The sequence below is a fragment of the Bacillus rossius genome, chromosome 10 (assembly GCF_032445375.1).
Source record: "Bacillus rossius redtenbacheri isolate Brsri chromosome 10, Brsri_v3, whole genome shotgun sequence".
In the NCBI taxonomy this organism is placed as follows: Eukaryota; Metazoa; Arthropoda; class Insecta; order Phasmatodea; family Bacillidae; genus Bacillus; species Bacillus rossius.
Window position 1 is genome coordinate 44782679 of NC_086337.1, and position 24266 is coordinate 44806944.

The 24266-nt window shown below is 35.0% G+C and overlaps 2 protein-coding genes and 1 long non-coding RNA gene across 5 annotated transcripts in view; 2 read left to right on the forward strand and 1 right to left on the reverse strand.

Annotated features, from left to right (window-relative positions):
* The window catches only part of LOC134536057 (homeobox protein Nkx-6.1), a 557696-nt gene that overhangs the window by 184904 nt on the left and 348526 nt on the right, over positions 1–24266 (reverse strand). The gene's annotated exons all lie outside the window — the stretch shown is intronic.
* LOC134536054 (uncharacterized) lies at positions 7486–15265 on the forward strand. Of its 2 annotated transcripts, none has more exons than XM_063375581.1 (2): positions 7486–7815; positions 12137–15265. In XM_063375581.1, the coding sequence occupies exons 1-2, from the start codon at positions 7615–7617 to the stop codon at positions 15071–15073; spliced, it is 3138 nt and encodes a 1045-aa protein (XP_063231651.1). In that variant the 5' UTR covers positions 7486–7614; the 3' UTR covers positions 15074–15265. The 2 variants fall into 2 exon arrangements, with proteins under 2 accessions (XP_063231651.1, XP_063231652.1); XM_063375582.1 differs by lacking the exon at positions 7486–7815 and adding an exon at positions 9525–10191.
* LOC134536055 (uncharacterized) lies at positions 18857–23129 on the forward strand. 2 transcript variants are annotated; one of them, XR_010075755.1, is made up of 2 exons: positions 18857–20719; positions 21256–23129. It is a non-coding gene; the product is annotated as an uncharacterized LOC134536055 (long non-coding RNA). The 2 variants fall into 2 exon arrangements; XR_010075756.1 differs by having other exon boundaries at positions 18857–20698.

Sequence of the window (24266 nt, forward strand, 5' to 3'; positions counted from 1 at the left end):
TCTAACAGTCTTTGGCTCCAAAAGTCATTGTCTCTAACAGTCTTTGGCTCCAATACACTTTGGCTCCAAAAGTCATTGGCTCGAACAGCCATTGGCTTCAACAGTATTTGGCTTCAAAATTCATTGTCTCCAAAAGTAATCTATTCCAGTTGTCTTATGCCTTAACTTCTCCAGCAAAATTTGGCTACAAGGCGACTTGGCTACGAAGCTACAAGACTTCGAGGCATCAGGGTTATGAGACTACGAGTATACGAATTTAGTGATGTTGAAGAGGACACAAATATTTTTATCCGATCCCTTACTCTCTCCACTCACATGTACATTGCAGATCTTTCTTGATGTCATACATCTATGGCATAACATTTCTCATCGGCCCATGTGTGACTATTTCTACATAGTGAAACAGGATTCAGCGGATAAAGCACACGTCAGGGATTCAGCGAGAACTACTTCCAGGTAGACTTGGTACAACTTGGTACAAACGACTTGGTACAAATCACTATAACTAATTTTTTTTAAAAATCTATATCTGACAGTCATTCCTGTCAACAAAAATCGTTAAACTGCTTTCCCCATCTATGTTTCCTGAAGTTATCTGTCTAATTAATACCATAACGTTGTTTCCGCGTGACACAAAGTCAATAGAGCTGAAACTATGCTGGTGCTCGAGAGTTATTGTTGTGGTTCAATTGATCCAAGTTCTAGAGAGAGACTTTTAAAAGCAACACTTTCTATCTGGCTAAACGTTTAAATTTTTTAGGCATCTCAACACTTTAATAAAGCGTTAAAATAATTAACAATAATTTTCTTGTCCCACTGCCATCTTATTCGTCACAGTGAAATGCAATGAATTGTTTTCCTTCAAACATTGAATTCAAGTGTTTTCGTAAGCTTGAATGCATTGTAATAAATAAGAAAGGTGAAATCAGGACTCCTACTACATAGATGTGTTATACGCCACGCTATACCCTCGTAAAAACGCCCGTAAAAAAAATTATCTTTCCGAAACCAAAGAAATGAAAGTTAGAATGTTCGGGCAGTAAAAAAGAAGTAGGTTAAAACTCTTATCCATAAATCGACCTCATGACTGTTTAATTTCTACATAATTGTTACATTCCTACTAAGCTCATTCTTGATTTTAAACTAATTATAGTACCAAGCTTTGAAAGGATAGATACATATTTTTAACAGGACAAGTTTTCTTTTAAGAAGCACTAGCCTATAAAAATCTGATAACCAAATTAATGTCAAGTTCTAACCTTTTTTTTTTGTTTCTGGTCTTTGAATTTAAATTTATTGAACATAGACTGTGTCAAAATGATGATAAATATAATTATATAAAACAATTATGTCTATTTTTATGAATTTTTGGTAAAAGTATAGGCTAAACAATAAAAAGAAATAGGTATATCTTTCGAAAAGCTTCTAATAATATTCATTTAAACGTAAAAATAAATTACACTCAAATGTTTATACTGTTTTTTAAACCACTAAGTAGAGTTTTTTTTTACTTGGCATAAGGTGTATACAAATATAGTTTTGAGAAAATTACATACTCCGAAAACTTTTAGAAAAGGGTATCTTACTTCAATATAAATTTCCCCAAAATCTGTTTCGTAACTGCGAAGATATTATAGGCTTCTCAGTTATAAACGGTACAAAAATTAAAAAAAAAAAAAACCTCAATCCATCAAATAATTTACGTTAAATAAAGAAAAATGCCAATCAACTGTCTTATTATGAGGTCAATTTTGAATTTTAATGCAATAAGCTACATGATTCAATATAATTAAGGTTTCTTTTTAAATTAAAAATATTTTCTGAAGTGACGAAAGTATTTTATACGTAAATCTGTACCTAAAAAAAAAAAAAATCTAGGACAGAGTTATTTTCAACATTTTTTGGTGATAAACGTGCAATTATATACAATGCCGTTTAAAATAAACTATTTACTTTTTTTGTAGCCTAACATACTTTTGGCTCGAGAAAAATAAAAAGCATATAAGGAGTAACTAGTCGATTTAACAGTTTCGAACCGACAGCGTGTTTATGATCGCTCTATTGTTTGAGACAACCGACATGCGAATGATATCTAGCGGTGGCAAGAGGAACCATAGCAGAGAAAGTCTGATCACAGTAGTATTTTTTAAAGCACTTTGACGCTATCTCGTGCTACAGAACATCTCCAACTCCCACCAATTAAGTTCGCAGCACCCAGAAAGGACAACTGGTTCGCCTTTTTATTTTGCCACTGGAAGGAGCAGATTGTACGAAAACATAATTTAAGCAAATATATAGAGGATTCGAGGACACATTAAGGATAATGTGATCATATCAAAAATAAAGCAATAAAGTTGTTTATGTAACGTTGAAGTCAACCGAGAAAAGGGTAAAGGGAGGTTAAAATACGACGTACTTATATTTTAGTTAAGTATTTATGAGGAACGAAATACCCAAAGCCGTAACCATTTTTTTTTTTTTTTGCGTTTTCAGTAAATGTTAGAAAATGTATTAACACAAAATAGTTCTAAGGTCGACAATAATTGTTTATACATATACATGCATGTAAAGTAAAACCTTCATGCTCTGATATTGTGTTGTAGTAGTATATAAAAGTATTTCCGGAAAATGGTACCCGTGCGAGGTTCTGGTGCCAGGTATCAGCCATATTGGATTGTAACGTCACGGTGGCCATCTTAGATGAACTTGACCTCTGACCTTGACTTTAATTTTCCAAATTTGACTAAAAATAAGCCACAATGACTCAACATGTACGGTGTTTAGGAGAAAATTGTCACCAAAAATTCTTAAAAAATTGGAAACCTTAAACATTTCAATTTTCAGTGGATATTTTCTATCAAAATGTCGTAATCACTCAAAGTGATTTTGCCTTTAAACGAAATAATAGTCCTAAAAGTTGCTTAATAACCCTTTAAAAAATTCGTATTGAAGGGGTTGAAAAAACAAGGGTTGAAAAAAAAAAAAGAATCATAATTCCCTTCGTAGGCACATCGAATACGTACAAATTGTGTGTTGGTCTTATAATTTTTATTTAAAATTTTTGTCTCAAACAATTTTTATTGGACGAATTATTGCTGCAAGAGGTTGAACAAATGAGGGGAAAAATTAAAAAAAAAAAAAAAAACTACATAACTCCCTTCGTAGACATCAAATCCGTTCGAATTGTTTTTTAATCTTATAATTTTTATTCAAAACTTTTATCGGGAACAAATTTTGAAAATACAAACCATTGTTGCACGGTTTAAATAAAATAAAGGGGTAGAATTTAAATAAAAATAATTTTCGTACCAAATGCACTATTAAATCCGTTCTATTTTATTGCAAAACCTTAAATTAATATCTACAACATTCATCTGAAATAATTTTTTATACAACCAACCATTACTGCAAGGGGTGGAATAAACAGGGGTTGAATGACAAAAAAAAAAAAAATCAAAACTCTATTCTTAGGCATACATTCAAATTTATTCAAATTTTGTGTAAAATTATAATTTTTAACAAAAACTTGTCTGAAATAATTTTGATTGGAAGAACCATTGCTGCAAGGGGTTAAAAAACATGGGGTTGAAATAAGAAAATAAATAAAACTTTCCTACCATACAACTATCGAATTAATGTTTATTTTAGATTAACATTTTGAATAAGTTTGAAAACTTTTGTCTAAAGTAAATTTTATATCACAATCATTCGTCCAAGGGGTGGAAAAAACAAGGGTAGAAATACATCATTTCATTACTTTTTTAATAGTAATATTATAAAAAACACTATAATATATTGTATAACTTCTAAACTTTATTAAAACCTTTGGCTGAAACAAATTTTGATGAAACGAACTATTACCGTAAAAACATGGGTTGAAATTAAAACTTTCTTAGTATCAAATTCGTCGGAATTTATTATTACCTTAATATTGCCGTAAACCTTTGTCCAAAAATATTTTTATACGACCACATATAGTTCAAGGGATGAAAAATTGTGTTTGGACGTCAAAAGCATTACTCCCTTATAAGAAAAATATGAAATTTCTTAAGACATACACATGCTGAATGCATTAAGTTAAAAATATTCGAAATATTTTCGCTGCATGGAATATGAGGAAAAGTTAAATCAATCTTTTTTGAATATTGGCGAACATATAGGATGTTATGTAGGCTACATTCAGTTATTAAACTGTTCCAGGAGTTTATAGAAGTTTCAAAAGATTTCCACAAGAAAAAAGGTAGGCTACTTCGAAATCTGCCTACCTATATGTAGGCTGTGCCGAAAGGCATTTTTTTAAATTTTGTGATCCTCTTTAAATATTCGGTAAATATTTACTTGGGCGGTATTTCCGAAAAAAAATGTTAAAAATACGAAAATACCTTTTTTTATGCTCTTAAACTTCCTCTTTTCATTAAAATCGGCTGAGATTAGAAATTCCAAATACTTTAGGAGATATCGAATTTTTAAATTTCTTCATATGTAGTTGAGCGGTATTTGCGGAAAAAAATGTTAAAAATCCGAAAATACCTTTATTATATGCTCTTCAAATTCCTCTTTTCATTAAAAGCGGCGGAGATTAGAAATTCCAAATACTTTAGGAGATATCGAATTTTTAAATTTCAGCACAAAACCAGCGCATTCCTGTGGCGTGCGTGCACCATTGTTTCTTGTTTACGTACGAGTATCTATTTTTTTATTGGATAATGATGTCACGTGATTGTTCGTGATAGGCCAGAATTCAAATGAACTAATACGTGATTATTTAGTTCAATTATTGTTTAAAACGGTGTTTAATTACCGCCTCCAACTTAGGTGAGTTTTTAACGTTTCTAATTTTAAAGTCTTATTTTATTTGTTATTTTGATATTGTTGCGCAAGTAATAAGTAACAAAAAAAATTACGTGAGTTGTTACTGTACATCCTTTGTTACGGGTTTGTTAGGTAAGGTCAGTTACATTATAAATAATTTAAAACTAAAGAATAATTAAAATTAATTCACATTATTTTTAATATCACCTTAGTTTGAAAGTATTTGTAATGTAACTGACCTGACCTAATCGACCATTTTAGTTTACTGTTCACCCTCTGTCCGGGTTTGTTTGGTCAGGTCAGTTACATTATAAATATTTTAAAACTAAAGAGCCATTAAAATTAATTCACAAAATAATTTTTAATGTCGGCTTAGTTTGAAAGTATTAATAATGTAACTGACCTGACCTAATCAACCATTTTATTAATTACGCATTCACGATTCACGTATTCACGAACACACGGCAAAATAACAAAAATGGCGCCGCTCGAATGGTTCCACAGGTGTTGTATTGCAAAATTAAAAAATTCGATATCTCCTAAAGTATTTGGAATTTCTTATCTCCGCCGCTTTTAATGAAAAGAGGAAGTTGAAGAGCATATGATAAAGGTATTTTCGGATTTTTAACATTTATTTTCGCAAATACCGCTCAACTACATATGATGAAATTTAAAAATTCGATATCTCCTAAAGTATTTGGAATTTCTTAACTCCGCCACTTTTAATGAAAAGAGGAAGTTGAAGAGCATAAAATAAAGGTATTTTCGGATTTTTAACATTTTTTTTCGGAAATACCGCCCAAGTAAATATTTACCAAATATTCTTGTCAAATTACTAGCCAGTTTCGAGCGCGCAAAATACCCCCAGGAATACTTACTTGGATTTCCTCATGTGAATTAAACGAATACGACACAGACTATATTATGTCTGTATAAGTAGCTTATAGGCCTATATAAAATGTATATGTATTATATATAAGATATATTTATTTTATTTAAAAGTTTAATTTTTTCACTAACATCAGCATGACAGTTACTGGACAACACATTTATCGTTCGAATAATGCTGGAACAAGATACGGGATTTTTAAGTACGCTATCAAGGAACTTCACTGAAAGATGGGTCAACCATTGTTAGAAAATTTGCGTTAGAAATATACACTCTTAGCACACACAATAAAGGAGCTAATACTATGTTTGAAAATTAGTGTTCTTAGTCAAACTATTTTCATAGTGTGGCCATAGTTATGATAACTCAAGACTACTTATCTCCTTCCCCCATTTTTACTCAACCCTCGAAATAAATTCCCCTACATATTGCCTAATTTACGATTAAATTTAAAATTTATTTTTGGACATACACAGATGCCGGTAACAATGTAGGTATGCCATAGAGAGACTCGATAAAGGACAAATTAAGATTGAGGTTTATATACGAAAAACAGTTTAACCAGCAAAGACTTATGTAAAAAAAATGTGTGTGTAGAGTACACGCGCGACAGAAGTGAAACTTCTTGCTTATTATATTATTAGGTATAGGGTAGCGACTCGAAAAATTCGCAGATTCATTTCACGATATGATAAAATCCAAACAACTGTACCTTTAAATTGCTTCTCTGATTGGCTCACAGTTTATCTGAAGGACTTAGAGCCAATGAAAAACCTTCAACCAAAAAAGTATCGAATCGCAAGCGTCCCAGTTGACAGGTGACACGAGTCAGTAGCCAATGAGCAGGTGGCATTTGCCCTAGTGTGTAGGGGATGGTGGAGTCTATCCTGGAGATCATCCAAAGTGTGAATTTTTCCAGTCTCTAGGTATAGGTATAGAAAACATAATTCTCTTGGCTGAAGTTGCAGATAAAAAAGCGCAATTATGCGAGTGCCAGACTATGATATTGCGCAAGTATGAAAGTATACAAGTAGGCAAGTGTGCAGTATGCAATGTGCAAGCATGTAAGTGTGGAAGTATGAAAAAATTCAATTGTGCATGCATACAAAACTGCAAGTAAGCAAGTATGCAAGTATGCGGGTGTGCAATTATGTAAGTATGCTGCGTCAATTCTACCTCTCCCCTGTCGTCTTCTCTACCGGTTCGTTCCTAACTATCCCCCCCCCTTCTCACGGTTTCCCAAATTCCTACCCAACTACTCCCCTCATGCGATCTAAATTTTCGTAATGCTCGAAAATTGTGGCCATCACAACAAAAAAAGGTTTCACTTCAAAAAATGTTCTTAAGTCAATCTTCCCAATTACATCCATCATTCAAAGAACGTACGATATTGCACAAAAACATTATTCCTCGTAGTATCTACTTTAGCTCGATTACTGATAGCAACAATTAATGATAATGCTGTTTTGCATACGTGCCCTCTGGTTATTCCATCCCACATACGCTACACAAGTTGATTGCACTGCAGTTTGAGACCCAAAAATTACCGACAACATTAGTTAGATGCGTGTACAACCAAATGCCATACAGCAAGAAATTCTTAAACGGTTGATTCCCTTATATTAATGTTATCTTCCAGCCAGGAAAGCATTCAAAGCGATTTCACGTGCGCCTTAAGAGATAGATAATCGTACAAAAAAAAAGTATAGTGGCAGTGATGAATGCTGTGAGTCTGCTTATCTCAGACATTAAATTTTTCCAGCTCGTGGAATAAAACGGAGTCGCCAGTACCCGAAGTGCACCAGAAGAATAAAACATCATACACCTGCCGGCATCATCGACTGCGAACTTTCCTCCATGCCGTGTTCCAAGAAGCAGAAAATTTCGCGGGAGATTTTTCTTCGAGAAACGACATGCCACTCCGCCGTAACTTATCTATTTTCCTGACCACGTATCTGGAGTCGCAAAGCAGTGAGTTTTTGTATTTCCGTGTTAAGCATCAGTACGCTGAAGAAAATGAGACTTATTCGAAATTAGCGCGACCACAACAACAACAACAACAACAACAACAACAACAATGTATCAAAGCATTGTCACACCTCTTGGAAGCACAGGTCAGTCACGTGTGAAGCTTTCACCCTTTTCAGTCTATTAGTCCATTGAAGGGGACAATTTATATCGCAATGATACACTGAGTTTATCAAACCTTGAATGTGTGGGTTAAGGTGTACCTAAATTCTAGTGGATATCATACTTTTTGACTATGACATAAATAAAATTTTATTTTACATTTATTGTTATAAAACAGTTATGCATTAATAATATACTTATAGCGTAATATTATCACCACATAAAATCCCAAAAGTAGTTTAGTTACAATAAAAATATTTAAATCATGTAGAATATTAGGAATTGATCAAGTTTGGTTGAGAGTGTTAAGAGTGTTCTATAATCACATCTCTAGTAAAAAGTATGGTATTTTTCATATAATTTTTTTAACACTCGTAAAAATTGCAACCTTTTTTCTCATATGCATTCTTTGAACTATCGATTATTTTTTTTACTGCAGCGTTGCATTTTTTAAATGACGAAAACACCCAAATTTTAGGGCAAGTTAAATTAAACTGACAAGTAACATTTTAAAACAAAACCATAGCTGCTTTACTCGCCATTTTCCAACGAAACCATTTAAAAGTCGGGTATAGTCACAGAATTATTATCTTTCACTTTATAAAAAAACTATCGGTAAGTTTCGCGAGAGACTCCGTTCAAGAGAGTAATTAATTAGTTCGCTTAGTGCTCAAAATCACTTTAACTAGAACAAAGTAGAACACTTTTAAAATTATATTTAAAAGCTGGCCACTAGAAGAAACGTTTTAATTTAATTGGGATTCACACGCCAGTAGCCATAAAGGTTTATTGATTGAAGAATGGATAAGTTGCGTCGGACCTAGTAATTGGTCTGTTCGTTAACCATATTTATTTTTTGCCTGGAAGATTATTAAAATATATAATAATAATAACTGTAAAATTTTGTCGTCGTACTAAAAAAAAATCCGGTCCGTGATTCCGATTAGGAGTAAAAATATTTAAATCCTAGATACCAATTAAAAATTCTCTGCTCTCCTTTTACAAGGACATCACAATACAGATTAGGTACGTCTGAAATAAAGTCCAAACACATCAATATCAGTTTACGTTTTTGTATTGTGTCTATTGCTTAGGTACGTTAACACTGTTCAGCTATCCCACGTGTGGTAAGTACATGTAGGTCTAAATTCCAGCGTGTATTTGAATGCACATACTGTATTAAAAAAATTAAAAATCATACGTGTTTTTACAAATTATAATCCTGTCAACGCCACGCGTTGCTGTACCGTAGACAACTTATTCAATATTTGATTCCGAAACATGACACGTAAATGCAGGCCTATGATTCTCAGTCTTCCTACGCTGTTAATCATAACTACTCATTTATTTAATATTATATAGGAAAATTCGCAGATTAATTTCGTGACAGGATGCACATCAAACCAGTTTACTTTTGTGTTTCATTGTGTTGATCTGAATGACTATGAGGCAAAGTGATATATTCAGTCAAATAAAGTCGCATACGCCACGATGACTTTACAAATAATAGCACATGCCAAAAATAATAAAAAATCATGAATATACGGATTTTACTATTAAAACCAAAACCGTAAATTGCTAAATTTTCTCATGTTTGATAATTACAGGTTTAAAATAAATACATGAAAAACTTGTACAAAAAAACTTCGAAACAAATGTATTAAATAGCGTCTTAGTTATTACTGAGATGTTAAAGTTTTTTTTGAGTAAACTGACTTTTTCTCATTATTTTAACTTTTCTCTTCCTTATAATAATCTATGGTTCGGAGGAATGATTTCAAACTCTCTTTTACTCTTTCTGCATTTCTTACTCTATCTCTCTCAATCCCTCGCAAATCTTCCGTAAAACAAAACATTGGTTTTGTCACGAAGAAAGAATATTATCCTACTGTTCGTAAACTCATGTTCATTTCTCTCAGCTTGACACATGCATAAAATGAATACCAAATTGTTAAGCTCTTTCTTTAGATTATCGCTCATGCCATTCATACAATCTGCGACGTTAACATAGCACAGCAATTGGATTTTTTCCCTCAATTATATAAGTCACGCAATCAATTTAATCCTTGTACGTGAGGATACGGCCTCCCTCTATATCCAAACTTGTCACACAATGTGCAAAAAGAGTGGTATGAAGATAGCACAGGCGGTTCTGTCGAGTATCAAAGAAGGGGGAAGTCATTTGCTATGAACGTGGTGGCATATCGAGAAGCTACTGGTCGACGCAATCACCTCTTGTTTAATTTTTTTCTCCTGTTAGCCACTTTAGTATAAAAGCACACAACTGTTACCGAAAGGACTTACAACAGTTTCACCTATCGTCAGTTAAGGATTGCTAGAAAAATAATACAATGATAAAGGTAAGAAGTTTTTCGGTCAATAACTACAGTAACTAGAGACAGAAAAAAAATTCGCGGTTTCATATTCGTGAAAAACTAAAATTAATTTAATTTACCATTGTGCTGCTTTTGCTATTGGTTCGCGGTTAATCTGGAGGAATACTGACCAATTAGAGACCCTCGCTCAAAGAAGTGCGTAATCACGAGTTCCGCATTTGCGACGCCTCACAAGTCAGCAGCCAATGAACAAGCGACGTAGATCCAAGTACGCAGAAGATCGTGAAGATCCGGGAGATCATCAAAACTGCAAATTTTTTTTTCAGTCTCTAACAATAACTCTTTGAAATACTTAATTAAAAAGTACAAATGACGGTATATTCAACCCCGTAACGTCCAAAGAACGTCTTTATTTTTAATTTTGCTTAACGGTATTTTTCAGTTTTTTTCCATACCGACTTCGTGTAGATTACATTTTGTTTAAAAGTTATTTATCGTGATCTTCCGAGTGATGACATCACACCACTTACCCTCGCTCCAAGAGCATGATACCTTAGAAATCACAGCACCGAGAACCCTAATACTTCGTCCATTCAAAACCATTATAAAGAAAACGCGAGCGTCTCTTTCAGTACTTGCCAGAGATGAGTACCATACAACCTCGGTAACGAGCAAATTCGTATTTTTTTTTAAAAATAATGTTGCAAATACACCTATAATACGAAACTCGGATACGAAATTTACTTTATAATCCTTCAAAATAATGCCGTGCGTGATAAATGTACGCGTTATTGTGTTTTCAACTGAATTTCTGGACGCCAATCACTCGTAGTTTCCTCAACCGCCGCTAGAATTCGCTGGCTACGTCGACCATTAAATAATTTGATTAGCAGAGCTAATTTTTAAACTAGGTTTATAATGAAATGCCTACGATAAAGGCAAAAAAAAAAAGATTGGAAAAAATAAACTAACTAAACCCCGGCTTTGAACCTGATTTTCAACAAGGAATTTGATTGGAATCATGCCTATCTTTATAAATTACTCAACAGTTAATACTAAAAGTTTCCATGCGTATTTTGTAAACTATGGTTCGCGCCATCCAGCTCAGATTGCAGCACCGTGGTTGTTACACATTTCCGTTCCTTGAATTCCGTTGCATTCACGAGATTACTCCAATCAAATGCGGTATACTGAGAGCTAAGTTGTTAAACAGCTATATATATATATATATATATATATATATATATATATATATATATATATATATATATATATATATATATGGCACAAGTAAAATTTGAAATTTTCAGTTGGCGATAAAAATAACTGTTTATATACTTTTTATTCTTACCTGAAATATGCTTAAATTTATTCCGTAAAACTTTCTTTCGTAAAGTGCAAACAAATTTTCTGAAATAAGTTGTATCGTGTTAGCACATGCATAATAGTCACGCTTTTCTAACTCAATGTAATTTAAGCTCATATTGTAATATATCTCAGCGCAACTCATAAAAAACGAAATTAAGAGGTGATGTTTTGTCTTTCAGTTTATATTATTACTTTAAAGTAGCTAAAATCTAGATTGTTATTTTGAGGAAAAATGTAATTTTCTACAAATTATTTAATTTCAAATTCTTTTTTAATTTGACGTTATAAAATATTAATTAATGAGTTTCTATGTACATATTTAAATCCAAATATTTAATTTAAAAAATAAATAACACATAGAAATTTACTTAATCCACTAATTTATCACAAAGAAGGCCATGCATATGTAATGTCAAATGGTGTTGAGAAATGCAGATCAAGTGTAGTTAGCAAAACACACCCTTGCAAATAAGTTGATGTGAAATTTTTTATTATTGATTCAAAGTTGTCATATGCATTTACAGAATTGAATTTTTTTATTTTTGTCTACATTTGCCTAACTTTTTTTGTGCTTACATAAAACTTTTTCATTGTCTTGCAGACGGTGTTCTACGCCGTGGTCACAGCTTCATTAGCCACCAAAAAAACAGCGAACGCAGCGTATGCTGAGTTGCCAATTGCAGAGGAAACTACTTCGGGTGTCGTCGCTCCATTAGAAGACGGCAGATACAGTGGCACAGGTCTTAACAACATCAGAAACATTTTATTTGTATCGGGTCTCAAAAGAGACGGGCTTAACCTTCGTGGTGCAAAGAGTAACAATGGTGACTACATTATTCCAGGTCCAAACAGTGTTGGAGATATCTTATCTGACCCAGTTCCTAACAGTAATGAAAACGACTTTCGTAGTACAGGTTCCAACAGTGAAAAATATGACATTAGTCAAGTTTCCAATAACAGTGAAGATGTTTTCTACGGTCCGGACAGTGAAGCAATCATCTTCCATGGTTTATATCCCAACAGTGATGAAAGCCATTTTGATCTAGGTTCAAAGAACGATGGGGCAATCTTCAATGATCCAGGTTCGAAAAATGATGGAGGCATCTTTAATGATACAAGTTCCAACAGTGACGGAGGCATTATCCAAGATATAATTCCTAATAGTAATAAAAGTGACATTTCTGGTGAAAGTCCAAAAAGTGATGGGAGCATCTTACAAGGTTCAGGTTCAATCAGTCACAGAGAAAAGAATATTAGCCCCAATACTAAAAGTAATAAAAATCGCATTTTTGGTCTACGTTTAGGTAGTAACAGTGATGGAGAAAAAATCAAAGGTTCCACTAAAAAGAGTGATGCAGGCGTATTCCAAGTGTTAAATTCAAAAATTAAAACAGAGAACAACATTGATATAGATACTAATGGTGATGGAGGTGGCATCCAAAGTGCCGGCTTAAATAGCGATGAATTTAACTGCTTAAGAAAAGGTTTCAGTAGCTATGAAAAAGGAAACATTGCATCAGGTCCTAACAGCGATGTAGGTGGCTTCCATGGGTTGGATCAAAAGAGTAGAGGCATATTCCAAGGATTATATTACAATGGTAATGGAGAGGGCAATGGTCCATATCCAAACAGTGCTAGAGATTTTATCAGTGGTCAAGGCCTCAACAAAGATGGAAGTTACATAGTTCCTCGTTCAGTCCCTAGCAAAGAAAAAAACATATCCAAGCATTCAAGTTCTATTGTAGATGGAGATGGTGACACAGGTCCAGATCAGAACAGAGGTGGAGATAACATATATGGTTTAAATCCAAAGAGTGTTAAAGGCATCTTCCAAGGTCCAGGTTCCGATAGAAAAAGAAAGGGAAAAAGAGTTGCAGATCCTAACAGTGATGGTGCCCATGAGTCAGGTCTAAAGAGTGGTAGAGGAATCTTCAGAGGTTCAGATTCCAATAGTAATGGAGAAAAAAATGTAAGAAAATATTCAAACGGTGCTAGAGATGTCATAATTGATCAAAGCATCAACAACGAGGGAAGTAGCGACATAATTTCTGATGCCAGTACAAATGGGGATAGAAACAGAATTCCAAGCCCTAAAAATTATGAAAGCATCTTCAGATATCCAGGTTATATTAGAGATGGTGAGGGAAACTCCGGTCCATATCAAAACACGGATGGCGATAACATCTATGGATTGGATCCAAAGAGTTTTAAAGACTTCCTACGAGGTCCAGGTAGCAGTAGAGATGAAAAGGGAAAAATTGCCTCAGATTATAAATGTGGTGTATTTAGCTTAGATGGGTCAGGTCCAAAAAGGGATTTAGCTATCTCCCGAGGTTCAGGTTCCAATAATTATGGCGAATATAACATTAGCCCAGTTATAAACAGTGATAGAGGTGTTATAAGCGGTACAGGCCTCAACAGTGGTGGAATTAGTTACTTATTTCCCGGTCATAGTAGAAATCGTGACAGTAAAATTATATCAGGACCCAAGAGAGATGAAATCATCTTCAGAGGTATAGGTTCTATTAGATATGGAGAAGACAACATTCGTTCAGAGCCTATCAGTGATAGAGGTATAATTTATGGTTCAGATCCAAAGAATGTTAAAGAGATATTTCAAGATCTAGGTTCAAAAAGAAATGTGATAGACAGCACTGGCCCAGATCAAAAAAGGTCTGCAGGTGTCATCAGTTGTTTAGCCCCCAAAAGTGATTCAGGTAGCTTTAATGGTTTTGGTTCCAGTAAACATGGAGGTGGCAACAGTAACCCAGGCCTCAACATAAAAGATAGCAGCTACGGTGTTGCATTTTCCAACAGTGACGTAGGTGATTTTAAACTTGGCGATTACCCTTACAGCGGATGCAGCAGCATCAAAAGAGCCAACAAGTTTGAAAGCAGGAACAGCGGCTGTGACAGTTACGTTAACGACAAAGTTATCCAAAGTGACGACTTTAACATTTTTAGTAGAGACTACAAACCTGGAAACTCTGGCTTCAAACAGGGTGACGACGAATGCAAATATAGCGGAAGCGACTACAAAATTGGTGATGATCTGTGGAAAATTGCTGGAAGAGTTTATAAATTAGGGGGAAATGGCCACTATATTGGCAAATGCGGTTATAAAATTGATGACGCCTATCAAACTGGCAGTGGTGGCTTCCAAATTGGCAGTGATTACCAAATTGACGGCAGCTACCAAATTGGTAATAACTACCAAGGTGGAAACACTGGCTGCCAAATGGTTAATGGTGTCCACCAAAATAGATGTGGCAACTTTGGTGACATGGTTGTCCTCGTTGGAGGCGGCTGCATCCATAATGACTACGTTGGCTACCACTGTGCAGGCACTAGTTACTACAACAAGTTCAACAACGAGGATGCTTTTACTAAATACCTTCCCGGTTGGCAAAGTTCTCTCAAATGGAGGACTATTTTGCCACAAGTTGCTGAACAACCCCCATTATATGGAAACTATTTCAGCTATTACAAATATCCACTCCCACATTTATTTACATTTACAAATTTTGGTTGTTATTAGAAGCTCACTACGAGAAAAAATGTATTTTTTTTTCTGAAAATATTTTACTGTACAATACCAAAAAACTTTACATACAGTTGAAAAAAGAGTACAAAAAAATCAACTAATTTAAATCTGTGATATTTCAATAAAATATTAAATGAACGAATGTATGAATGTGTAGAGTACTAATAAATAATTTGTTCACTAAAATTTACAAATAATTTTGTTATCCTTTTCGGTGCATGTAATTGAAGCACTGGCCTTATTCGATGTGAGATGTTCCGTGTTTGATTTCCAGGAAGACATTGATGTATGTGATAAACATCATCAGTGTAACCAGGTAGCGGGATAGTAGGATGCTACCGTGATGTCGACAGAAATGTCGACCGAATCATTGACGAAACCTTCGCGCTCGACGCGGCTACATCTCAAAAGCCAAGAAACTTCAGACCGTGGCTGCAAAAGCCTGCGATCTTGATTAAATATCAATGTAAATAAAGATATTAGTTAGTTAGCAAGCATTATCCTTGCCATTTTATTAGCGTAAAAAGTATGTAAGTTCGGTTTTTATGATTTAAAATATATTTTATTTCGTCAAACAAGGTAAAAAATAAAATAAAATAATTCTTCAGCGTCTGTTTGAATGTACATTGAAAAATAATATATGGTAAAAATAAGATTTCCTTTTTGAAGAATTTATCAAAGTAAGTTGACTAAGTTAATAAGACCATAAGGCCATATCTATGAATTCGTTTTCACGAGTTCGATGTAGTTACCTTTCGTTGTCTTCCATAATGGGTAAACAGCTTTGTCCTTTGGTACTCTTAGGTAAATAGTGGCATCCCCATCACTGCTTTAAAATAGGAAATAATATCCATAATTGTACTTTAAAATGTCTTGTTGAAGATCCTAAGGAATGTGCCCGACATTCTACGAAAAACTTCAACCAATCACAACAGTTATTTAATATGCACCATACAGCTGAACAACGTCAGAAAGTTTGAAGTCTGTTCAAGACGAAATCAGACATTCAATAAAGTTGAAACAAAACAAATGTGTGCAGAGCTTCCTAAAAAAAAATAACGCAGTTTGAAAACTGCTCAATATATCCGAGTGTTGTCGGTTTACGAAAAGCAATTAAAAATACGCTGAGAGCGGATGAGTGGTTGTTTCCAGACTTCAATTTTTAAACTATATTTTTAGGAATGTGAAAAAAAAGGTCCTAAAACGCGTATTTTCAGAATAGTATTTTTTTTTTGCTTGGAACACCGCCTACCCGTTACAGATTCACGAAAGCCTTTATCTTAATATCTCCGCCATGTAATGTTCTGGTTAAAACGCTCAGATCTCATAGTTGTCCTGTGCACGACGAGAAAAGCTGCGCGCCAGTACCACAGCCTTGCGCTTAGAGGCGACACCGCGCTAGAAGCACCAGCGAGCGTCGCCCTTGCCTCAGTACGGACTCGGACCGGCTGGGCGTAGAACGTACCTGGGACACGTTTGTTATATAGCCAGGTTCGGGTCCGGTGTCCATGATGGGCGATGTTGAAACGAGAAGATCAGAACGTATTTTTGCCAGGCCAGAAACAAAGGCTGGCGCGAGAGGTCGTGAAGATCGAAGTTCCCAGAAACGTTATTTACGTGATAAGGCTAACTGGTTCTCCGTGAGCAAAAAAAAACAAACAATAATATAAATATATTTCAACTAAGTATCCACCAGTTCACCACAACCGAAAAAAAAAACCCTTTAAATTATTTGATACTGCGTGCAAATTAAGCTTCTGTGCTATTTTTTTTTAATTAAGCAGGTCTTAGATTTGACTACATGTTGAAGTTAACAATTCTGTGGTGTTATGGAAGAGAGGGTTAAGGCATAAACATTAAATTTTAAGAGAGGTGGAAGAAAGTCTAATATTATTTTCACGATCAAATATTAGTCGTTATATTATTAATTATAGATATCTTAGGTATACAGGCAACACAAAACTACAAACCATATAAAGTGTCAAAAGGCATATCCTTCAAATAATCCTTGACTTTCTTCCACCTCACTTAAAATTTGATGTTTTTGACTTAACCCTCTCTTCCATAACACCACAGAATTGTGTTGCGGTGTAATTACTATGGTGAAATAATAAGTTATTTTCTTGTGGCGCTTACAGACTTAACCGTTAGTAAATATGTGGTTGCAACAAGGTATATGACGTCTGGGAGATATGTTTTATGCCTCGACATGCCAAAAAAAATTGGGATTAATAGTTCAAAACTATGATTATAGCAAAAAGATTTTACAAAATCTAAGATGGCGGGGCCTAATCCGCCTTAAGGGTTCCGCCTCGTCAGGAATGTATGTGTGTTAGTGAGGCGGGATGATAAGCGCGACGCTCGCTGGTGCTTCTAGCGCGGTATAGCCTCTGAACTGGCGCGCAGTCTTCTTGTCGTCACAGGATAACGGTGAAATTTGAGCGGTGACCGTAACACTATATGGCCGAGAAATGAAGTGCTTTCAAGTATCTGTACTGGTTGTTTTACGCTTAAAAATTACTGTGAAAACATGAGTTTTAGCCATTTTAACTCTTCTAAAAATACAGTTTAAAAACTTAATCCGAAATCAAAAGTACTTTCCGGTCCTCAGCGAACTTTTAAATGCTTTTCGTAAGCAGACTCCACTCGGATATCTTGAGTAGTTTTGAAATCGCGTTGTTTTTCCTGAAGCTCTGCACACCGTATGTGTGCCCGGGTAGGCGGAGCCCTTTAAGGTTTGTTCGCACACAGAATCAGACAAGACGCGACGCGACATGTCGTGACACGGTCTGTCCTGCTTAACACCTTAATTTAGTTACGTTATTTCTTCCCATATTCCCGAAATTAAACTGTTTAGTGATACTCCTTCAAAGATGAATTATATGAAATAGGTCTTTCCTGTAGTAATAATACTAATAGATGCAACTATATACCGAAGAAAAATTAATTGGAATACTTTACAAGTAAACGCCTTTGTTGACCAAATTTGTATACTCGCGCATGTGCAGAACACTGCAGCCATCAGATGACGAAGTTGGAACAGCCGTTCGGTGTTGTTGCCTCGTGTCTGATCGCGACTGTTTTGTGGCGTCGTGCTGCGTTTGATTCTGTGTGCTTTGCTTTTACATGGAAATCAACTGCTATGAGTCATGTTCGCGTCGTATCGTGTCGTGCCTCGTTCTGATCAGTGTACCTGTCACCTAGCAACAACAAAAACACGAATTTTCTCTTGGAGTGGTTCTCGAGAAACCACTGAAGATCGAATTCCTATTGGAGTGCGAGTCCAGTGTCTTGCCGCCACGCCACATTTTTTCGATTCCTTAAAAACCAACATCTATTGACTTGTACCACTAATTAGAAACACACCCCCCCCCCTCCTTAGCCGAAAATACAGCTAATCCGAGCGAGTTAACGGTCAAATGAGTGTTAATTTATTTAATTTTATTTTCTGATTTTTGAAATTATTTCTGATGTCTTGACCATCAGCATGATTAATGATTTCGTAGTTGTTAATATGTCTATTTCTGTGTTACGTGATGATTAAACGCTCGTAAGTTAGATATGTAGTTTACTACACGCTGTTGCTTTATGGCAGCTATTCTGATAATCCGAAAATATGGCGATCCAAACAAGTTTTGGCCCCAATTATATATAGTAATTGACATATTTGTTAACGTTAACACATTTGAGAATACTTTTAGACACTGACACCCATGCCTCGGACATAACCGAGTACAGGTTGGGGGGGGGGGGGGGAAGTCTGTGGGGTCCGGTCTACTCCCTTCCAGGATTAAAAAAAAAAGGGGAAAGATAGAATACCTTTGCAACCAAGTTACATGAGGTTAAACATATATTATTTTGAAATTATTTTTTTTATCCATAGTGGGCTGCAATAATGTAAATTCCTCGTCATTATAGCCCGACATGCTTCACACACACACACACACACACAAAAGCGGCAGGAATAATTGTTTTTCCATTTTAAATTCAGGTTTTCCACACGTATTTTTTTAATGCATTTCTTTCATACAAACTTTATGAGTGTTTCGTGCATTCTGTAGTATGTAATTATGACTTATTTTAACGAATTCTCCAATCAATTGACCCAAGTACAAATTACTAAAAACAAATGAATTAAAAACCGAAATATAAAATGTTCAGTTTTCTTTCCTCAAACCACATCACTGCTTGAATTTCTGTGACCACAATTCCCCCCCCCCCCCCTTCCCTAAATATTTAATCTGAAGTTCAATTATAAATAAAAATAACTCATAAAAATGAAATAATGGCTAAACCGAACCTCCTTTTTCGCAAAATCCTCGAGATGACACAGGACACAGGACTCAGAAACAACGAACCCACTCAGCGCTCGTTAATCGGGAGTTACTCAGTGACTCCGAAGAAAGACGACGACAGGGGGAAAAGAAAAAAAAAAGCTGAATGGTATGGGGAGCGTCAAGATAACACACGTACACCATTATTTCTAAGCGTGTCGATAGCAGATAGACTCAACGAGCGTGCATCATGAAAAAGGCAGTGAATCATTTGCCGGCTCACTTATCAAACATACTTTATGCTTCACCCGCCAAACAAAGAGAGAATTATGGGATGCGATATAATTTTCGCTACCCAACTTCATCTCTAGAAACCTAGCCACGGATTAATTAATGCCAAACAATCGGCGATTCTGCGATCAAACTATAATTAATTATATTAAAAAAACGATTAGTGGGAGAGCACTAAAAATATTCCCGAAATTTCCGACATTTTAAATACCACCGGAACGATGAAAACCCACATTAAAAATTCAAAATTTCTTTTATTGAGAAAAAAAAATATTGTCTGCGTTTTAAAGTGGTTTTAATGCAAATGTCAACAAATATCCTAACATTATTGAACATTTAAATCACTTAACATTCTGTGCTCTTTAATGCTCAAATAAAAATTATATAATGTGCAATGGCATTCAAGCATGTTTCATAAGATCGAACGACTGCTTTAAAGAGTTAACAAATGTATGATGTTGATTTTAAGAGCGTTTAAGATTTTACGTATTCAAAAATATTTTTATTTATTTTCATATACAAAATTTTATGCCACTGTATTGTGGCAATCATATATTAGCCTTACAATCAATACTCATTCTTCCTGAAAGTATATTATTTAAAGGCTCTTAACAAGTTCATTTTCCAAGAAAAGTATTTCAAAAATTTTACTAAAAAATTTGTGCATGTTTCTATAACATATTCTGAGGAAATCATATAAATAATTTTATTAAAGCTCAACTTTAACTTAATGAAAAATGATAACATATATAAGGATTAGTTATAGTTTACTCCCAATAAATTTCAATTTGGTTGGAACGGAAGGATAAATCCCATGAGTAGGAAAACAAACGAATGACATACAAAATAAGTATAAGTGACAGTACTAACAAAGAAAGTGACGACAATAGTAGGCGTTCCAAGTCGAAGTGTTAGTAATATCTTGTTATCATCTGCGTAATGACAGCTCATGCAGAATCAGAATAATTGGTATAAAACACTGGCAATGAAAGCACCATGACACACAACGTAAAATATTTTCGGCGGCAGAAGAACAGTAGGGATGGTCAGAACGGTAAAACAAGATTAACCAGTGGTATACTAAAAGTTTAATTTATATTATTTGTTCTCTTTTTCCTCGTACAAAATGTCTTCAGCTTTTTAAAAATTGTTGATTAACCTAAAACTGGACTCATAGTTGAATGCGAGGTCATTTTGTATGGACCAACAGCGGGTCAATGTCACCATTGTGATATGAAATTCGCAAATTACATATGATTATGATAACAATCAAACATAGTAAATCGAAAAAAAACTGTATTCAATAATTTATAATTGAGTATATTATATCTGAAGGTAAAAATTTTAAACTAAATAGTCAGTACGGACTTATCTTGAACTACTAATAAATTTCTCACATATTATTACTTATATTTAAAAATTGGACATTATTATAATTGATTAACAACAAGATAAAAAATTAATTAACATAATATTTTTATATTAAGATAACCCTTTTCTCTATATGATTAATTGTTAGCAAATAAAACAAAAAAAACTGTATATAATTTAATTCGGATTCATATGTTACATAATGATTAATGTTTCTGGTGCGTTGTCATTATTCCACAGATAATTGTCTCGCTGACACTGCTGTCTGCCATGGCCTCTGCTCAGTTCAAACATAGACATCGCTATAACTTTAGGAGCATTACAGAACACAGTGGTAAAATTAGGCAAGATTGGCTAACTCCAAACCTTTTCTTTGAAATAAACGTGGGCAACATCGGACCGGAACCTTCAATTCCTGGAGCTGGTGAACAGATCGTCTACGGTAACCTGGGACCATATCCTCTACGCTCTGGAGTTGGCGTCGTCTCCTATGCAGCGTCCAATAACTCTGGCCCGGCTGTAGCTCCACATTATGTAGAGATATATTTTGCTCGTGGCAGCAATAATGACGAAGGGAACACTGGAGAGACTGGGCCATCTCCTGATCCCGAGAAAGCCATCTCCTACGACGACCTGGGACCATATCATCTACGGTATGGAGTAGACAGCGCATCTTCTGCGGAATCTGGTGGTTCTCGCAAGTCTGCAGCTCAACAAGACGTGGCAGACAAATCTACATTTGGCCGCAATGATTACGATGGCAAGAATGGAACGGCTGGACCATCTCCTGATCCTGAGGTAGCCCTCCCCTACAACAACGAGCAGGGACCATATCCTCTACGGTCTGGAGTGGACGGCGCTTCTTCTGCGGCATCTGGTGGCTCCAGCAAGGCTGAAGCCTTGCTGCAATATGAGAGAGTTTAAGCAAATAGTGTGTAATATTAGTAGTTGTAGTGCCTGTCGGTGAAGTGTTAAATCTCTGAAATCCTGAACGCTGAAGCGTAAGGAGGTGCCTCCCATTTCAGGTCACGATTTTATATTTATATGAATCACTGATCAACTTTTAGACTTTTTCAATTGTTTAATTTTCAAGAAATGAAAAATATATACAGCGCATACGTTTTGCATAATTAGCTGCCAAAGTTACATTTTAAACGTTTTTGGTTTGTACAAATAATGAGAAATTAATTTATTAGTAAGAATAGTAGTAGGCATGGAATTATTGATTTATACGATTTTGAAAGCAAGTCAAATGATAAATTGTGTGTTTATAAATTTATTTTTGTAAGTACGAGATTTAAAATACATTATATGTGCCTGCCATTTGTAAAAAAAAATAGTATCATTTTAAGTGTTATCACATCACTCTCGTTGTGTACATTGGATATGTTACCTACAAACATTTTAAATAATTTTCCTACGTAGGTTTTTTTCCGAGTCTGCACTGCTCTGAAAGACTGAAGGCCTTATTTCAGTAACGGTACAAATCCTTTTTTTTTTTAATGGAATAATCTACACTGTCATGTTGATACAAGTCATTTAATAAAAAGAAAAAAGTTATTCCATGGAAAAGAATATTTCGGGCACCACAACCACAGAATTTAAATGTTATTATGTACACCGTATCTCAAAATTAACCACAATGGATATGTACTAATATTGAAATAAGGCTATCAATTATTGTACAACGGTAAAAGTATGGTAAAATATCTCTATTCGTAATTGCAACCAAAAAAACACATTAGAGTTTATTTTTGTAATTGTATTGAAAAAAACTTCTGTATGGAGAAAATATATAAACGTGTATATTTTTAACTATCTTCAACATAACTGAGATAACAATGCTTAAAAAAAAATTTGTAATGTGTTATAAAATGTTCTAGAAATTAAATATAATTTGTTTAAATATAATCACGAACAATTAGTTAAAAAGTCCGCACTAACCGGTTTGATATTATAGAAGATTTTCTCGCACGGTGGTTGGCCGGTTATTGCACGCTCGGCTCAGGCGGAACGTGACAATTTTACGTGCGTGCAGCCGGCGTTCATCGATTTGTAAGACGTTATCACGACAGAAAAATAATAAAAGGAGAGAAAATTTGCTATCCCTCTAAGTGTGAAGAGTCATTTCTGACGCGCTTGGCGACAACGGACCCATATTTATCTTGAGATGTCGAAAAGGTAAAGCAAAAAAAAAAAAAAGATTTTCTAAACGACTATTCTTCATTTACATACATGGCGTATTAACATAATCAGAAGAAAGAACACACTGACGGAATGAAACGCATTGGTATTCCCGCTGCATGACTTGCACACTGCTCGCTCCTTTATTGTCTGGATTAAAGAGGCGTGCATTAAGGGGCCCGCCTCGTCAGGGGTGTATGTGTGTTAGTGAGGCGGGATGATAAGCGCGACGCCCGCTGGTGCTTCCAGCGCGGTATAGCCTCTAAGCGCAAGTCTCTGAACTGGCGCGCATTCGTCTCGTCGTCACAGGATAACTGTGAAATTCGAGCGGTGACCGTAACATTATATGGCGGAGAAATGAAGATAAAGGTGTTATGCAAGCCCCTTAAGTGCTTTCAAGAATCTGTACTGATTGTTTTATGCCTAAAAATTACTCTGAAAACACGCGTTTTAGGCATTTTAACGCTTCTAAAAATACAGTTTAAAAACTTAATCCGAAATTAAAAGTACTTTTCGGTCCTCAGCGAACTCTTAAATGCTATTCGTAAATAGGCCCCACTCGGATATCTTGAGTAGTTTTGTAATCGCGTTGTTTTTCCTGAAGCTCTGCACACCGTATGTGTGCCCAGGTAGGCGGGCCCCTTAAACACTGCTCCTCCGCATTTGAATAAAATCGTCCACACATGCGGCACGTTTAAAAATTCGTAACTCTCCGACGTGACGTCACGCAAGCGCGTGCTTCATTTTACGTTTTCAACCTGACGACATGAACTGACACAGCGCTCGCAGTGAGTGGCCAGGCGAAATTAATGGAAGAATTTGCAAAGTTTTACATACATCTAAAGAAACCAAGCCTAAAGAATCCATCACATATATGTATATCTAAATGTGTACCACGTGTAAATGTATTATTTATTCTAGTGTCTCTTCAAACTCATATTTCGCCGAGCTAAACTTGGTTAAATTGTATCTTTAATTCTGCATTTTAAAGAGTATAATAAATAAAAATGTAAATATTTAATATAATTTGTTTGTGTATTTCTGTTTAAGTTACTTATATCGTAAAA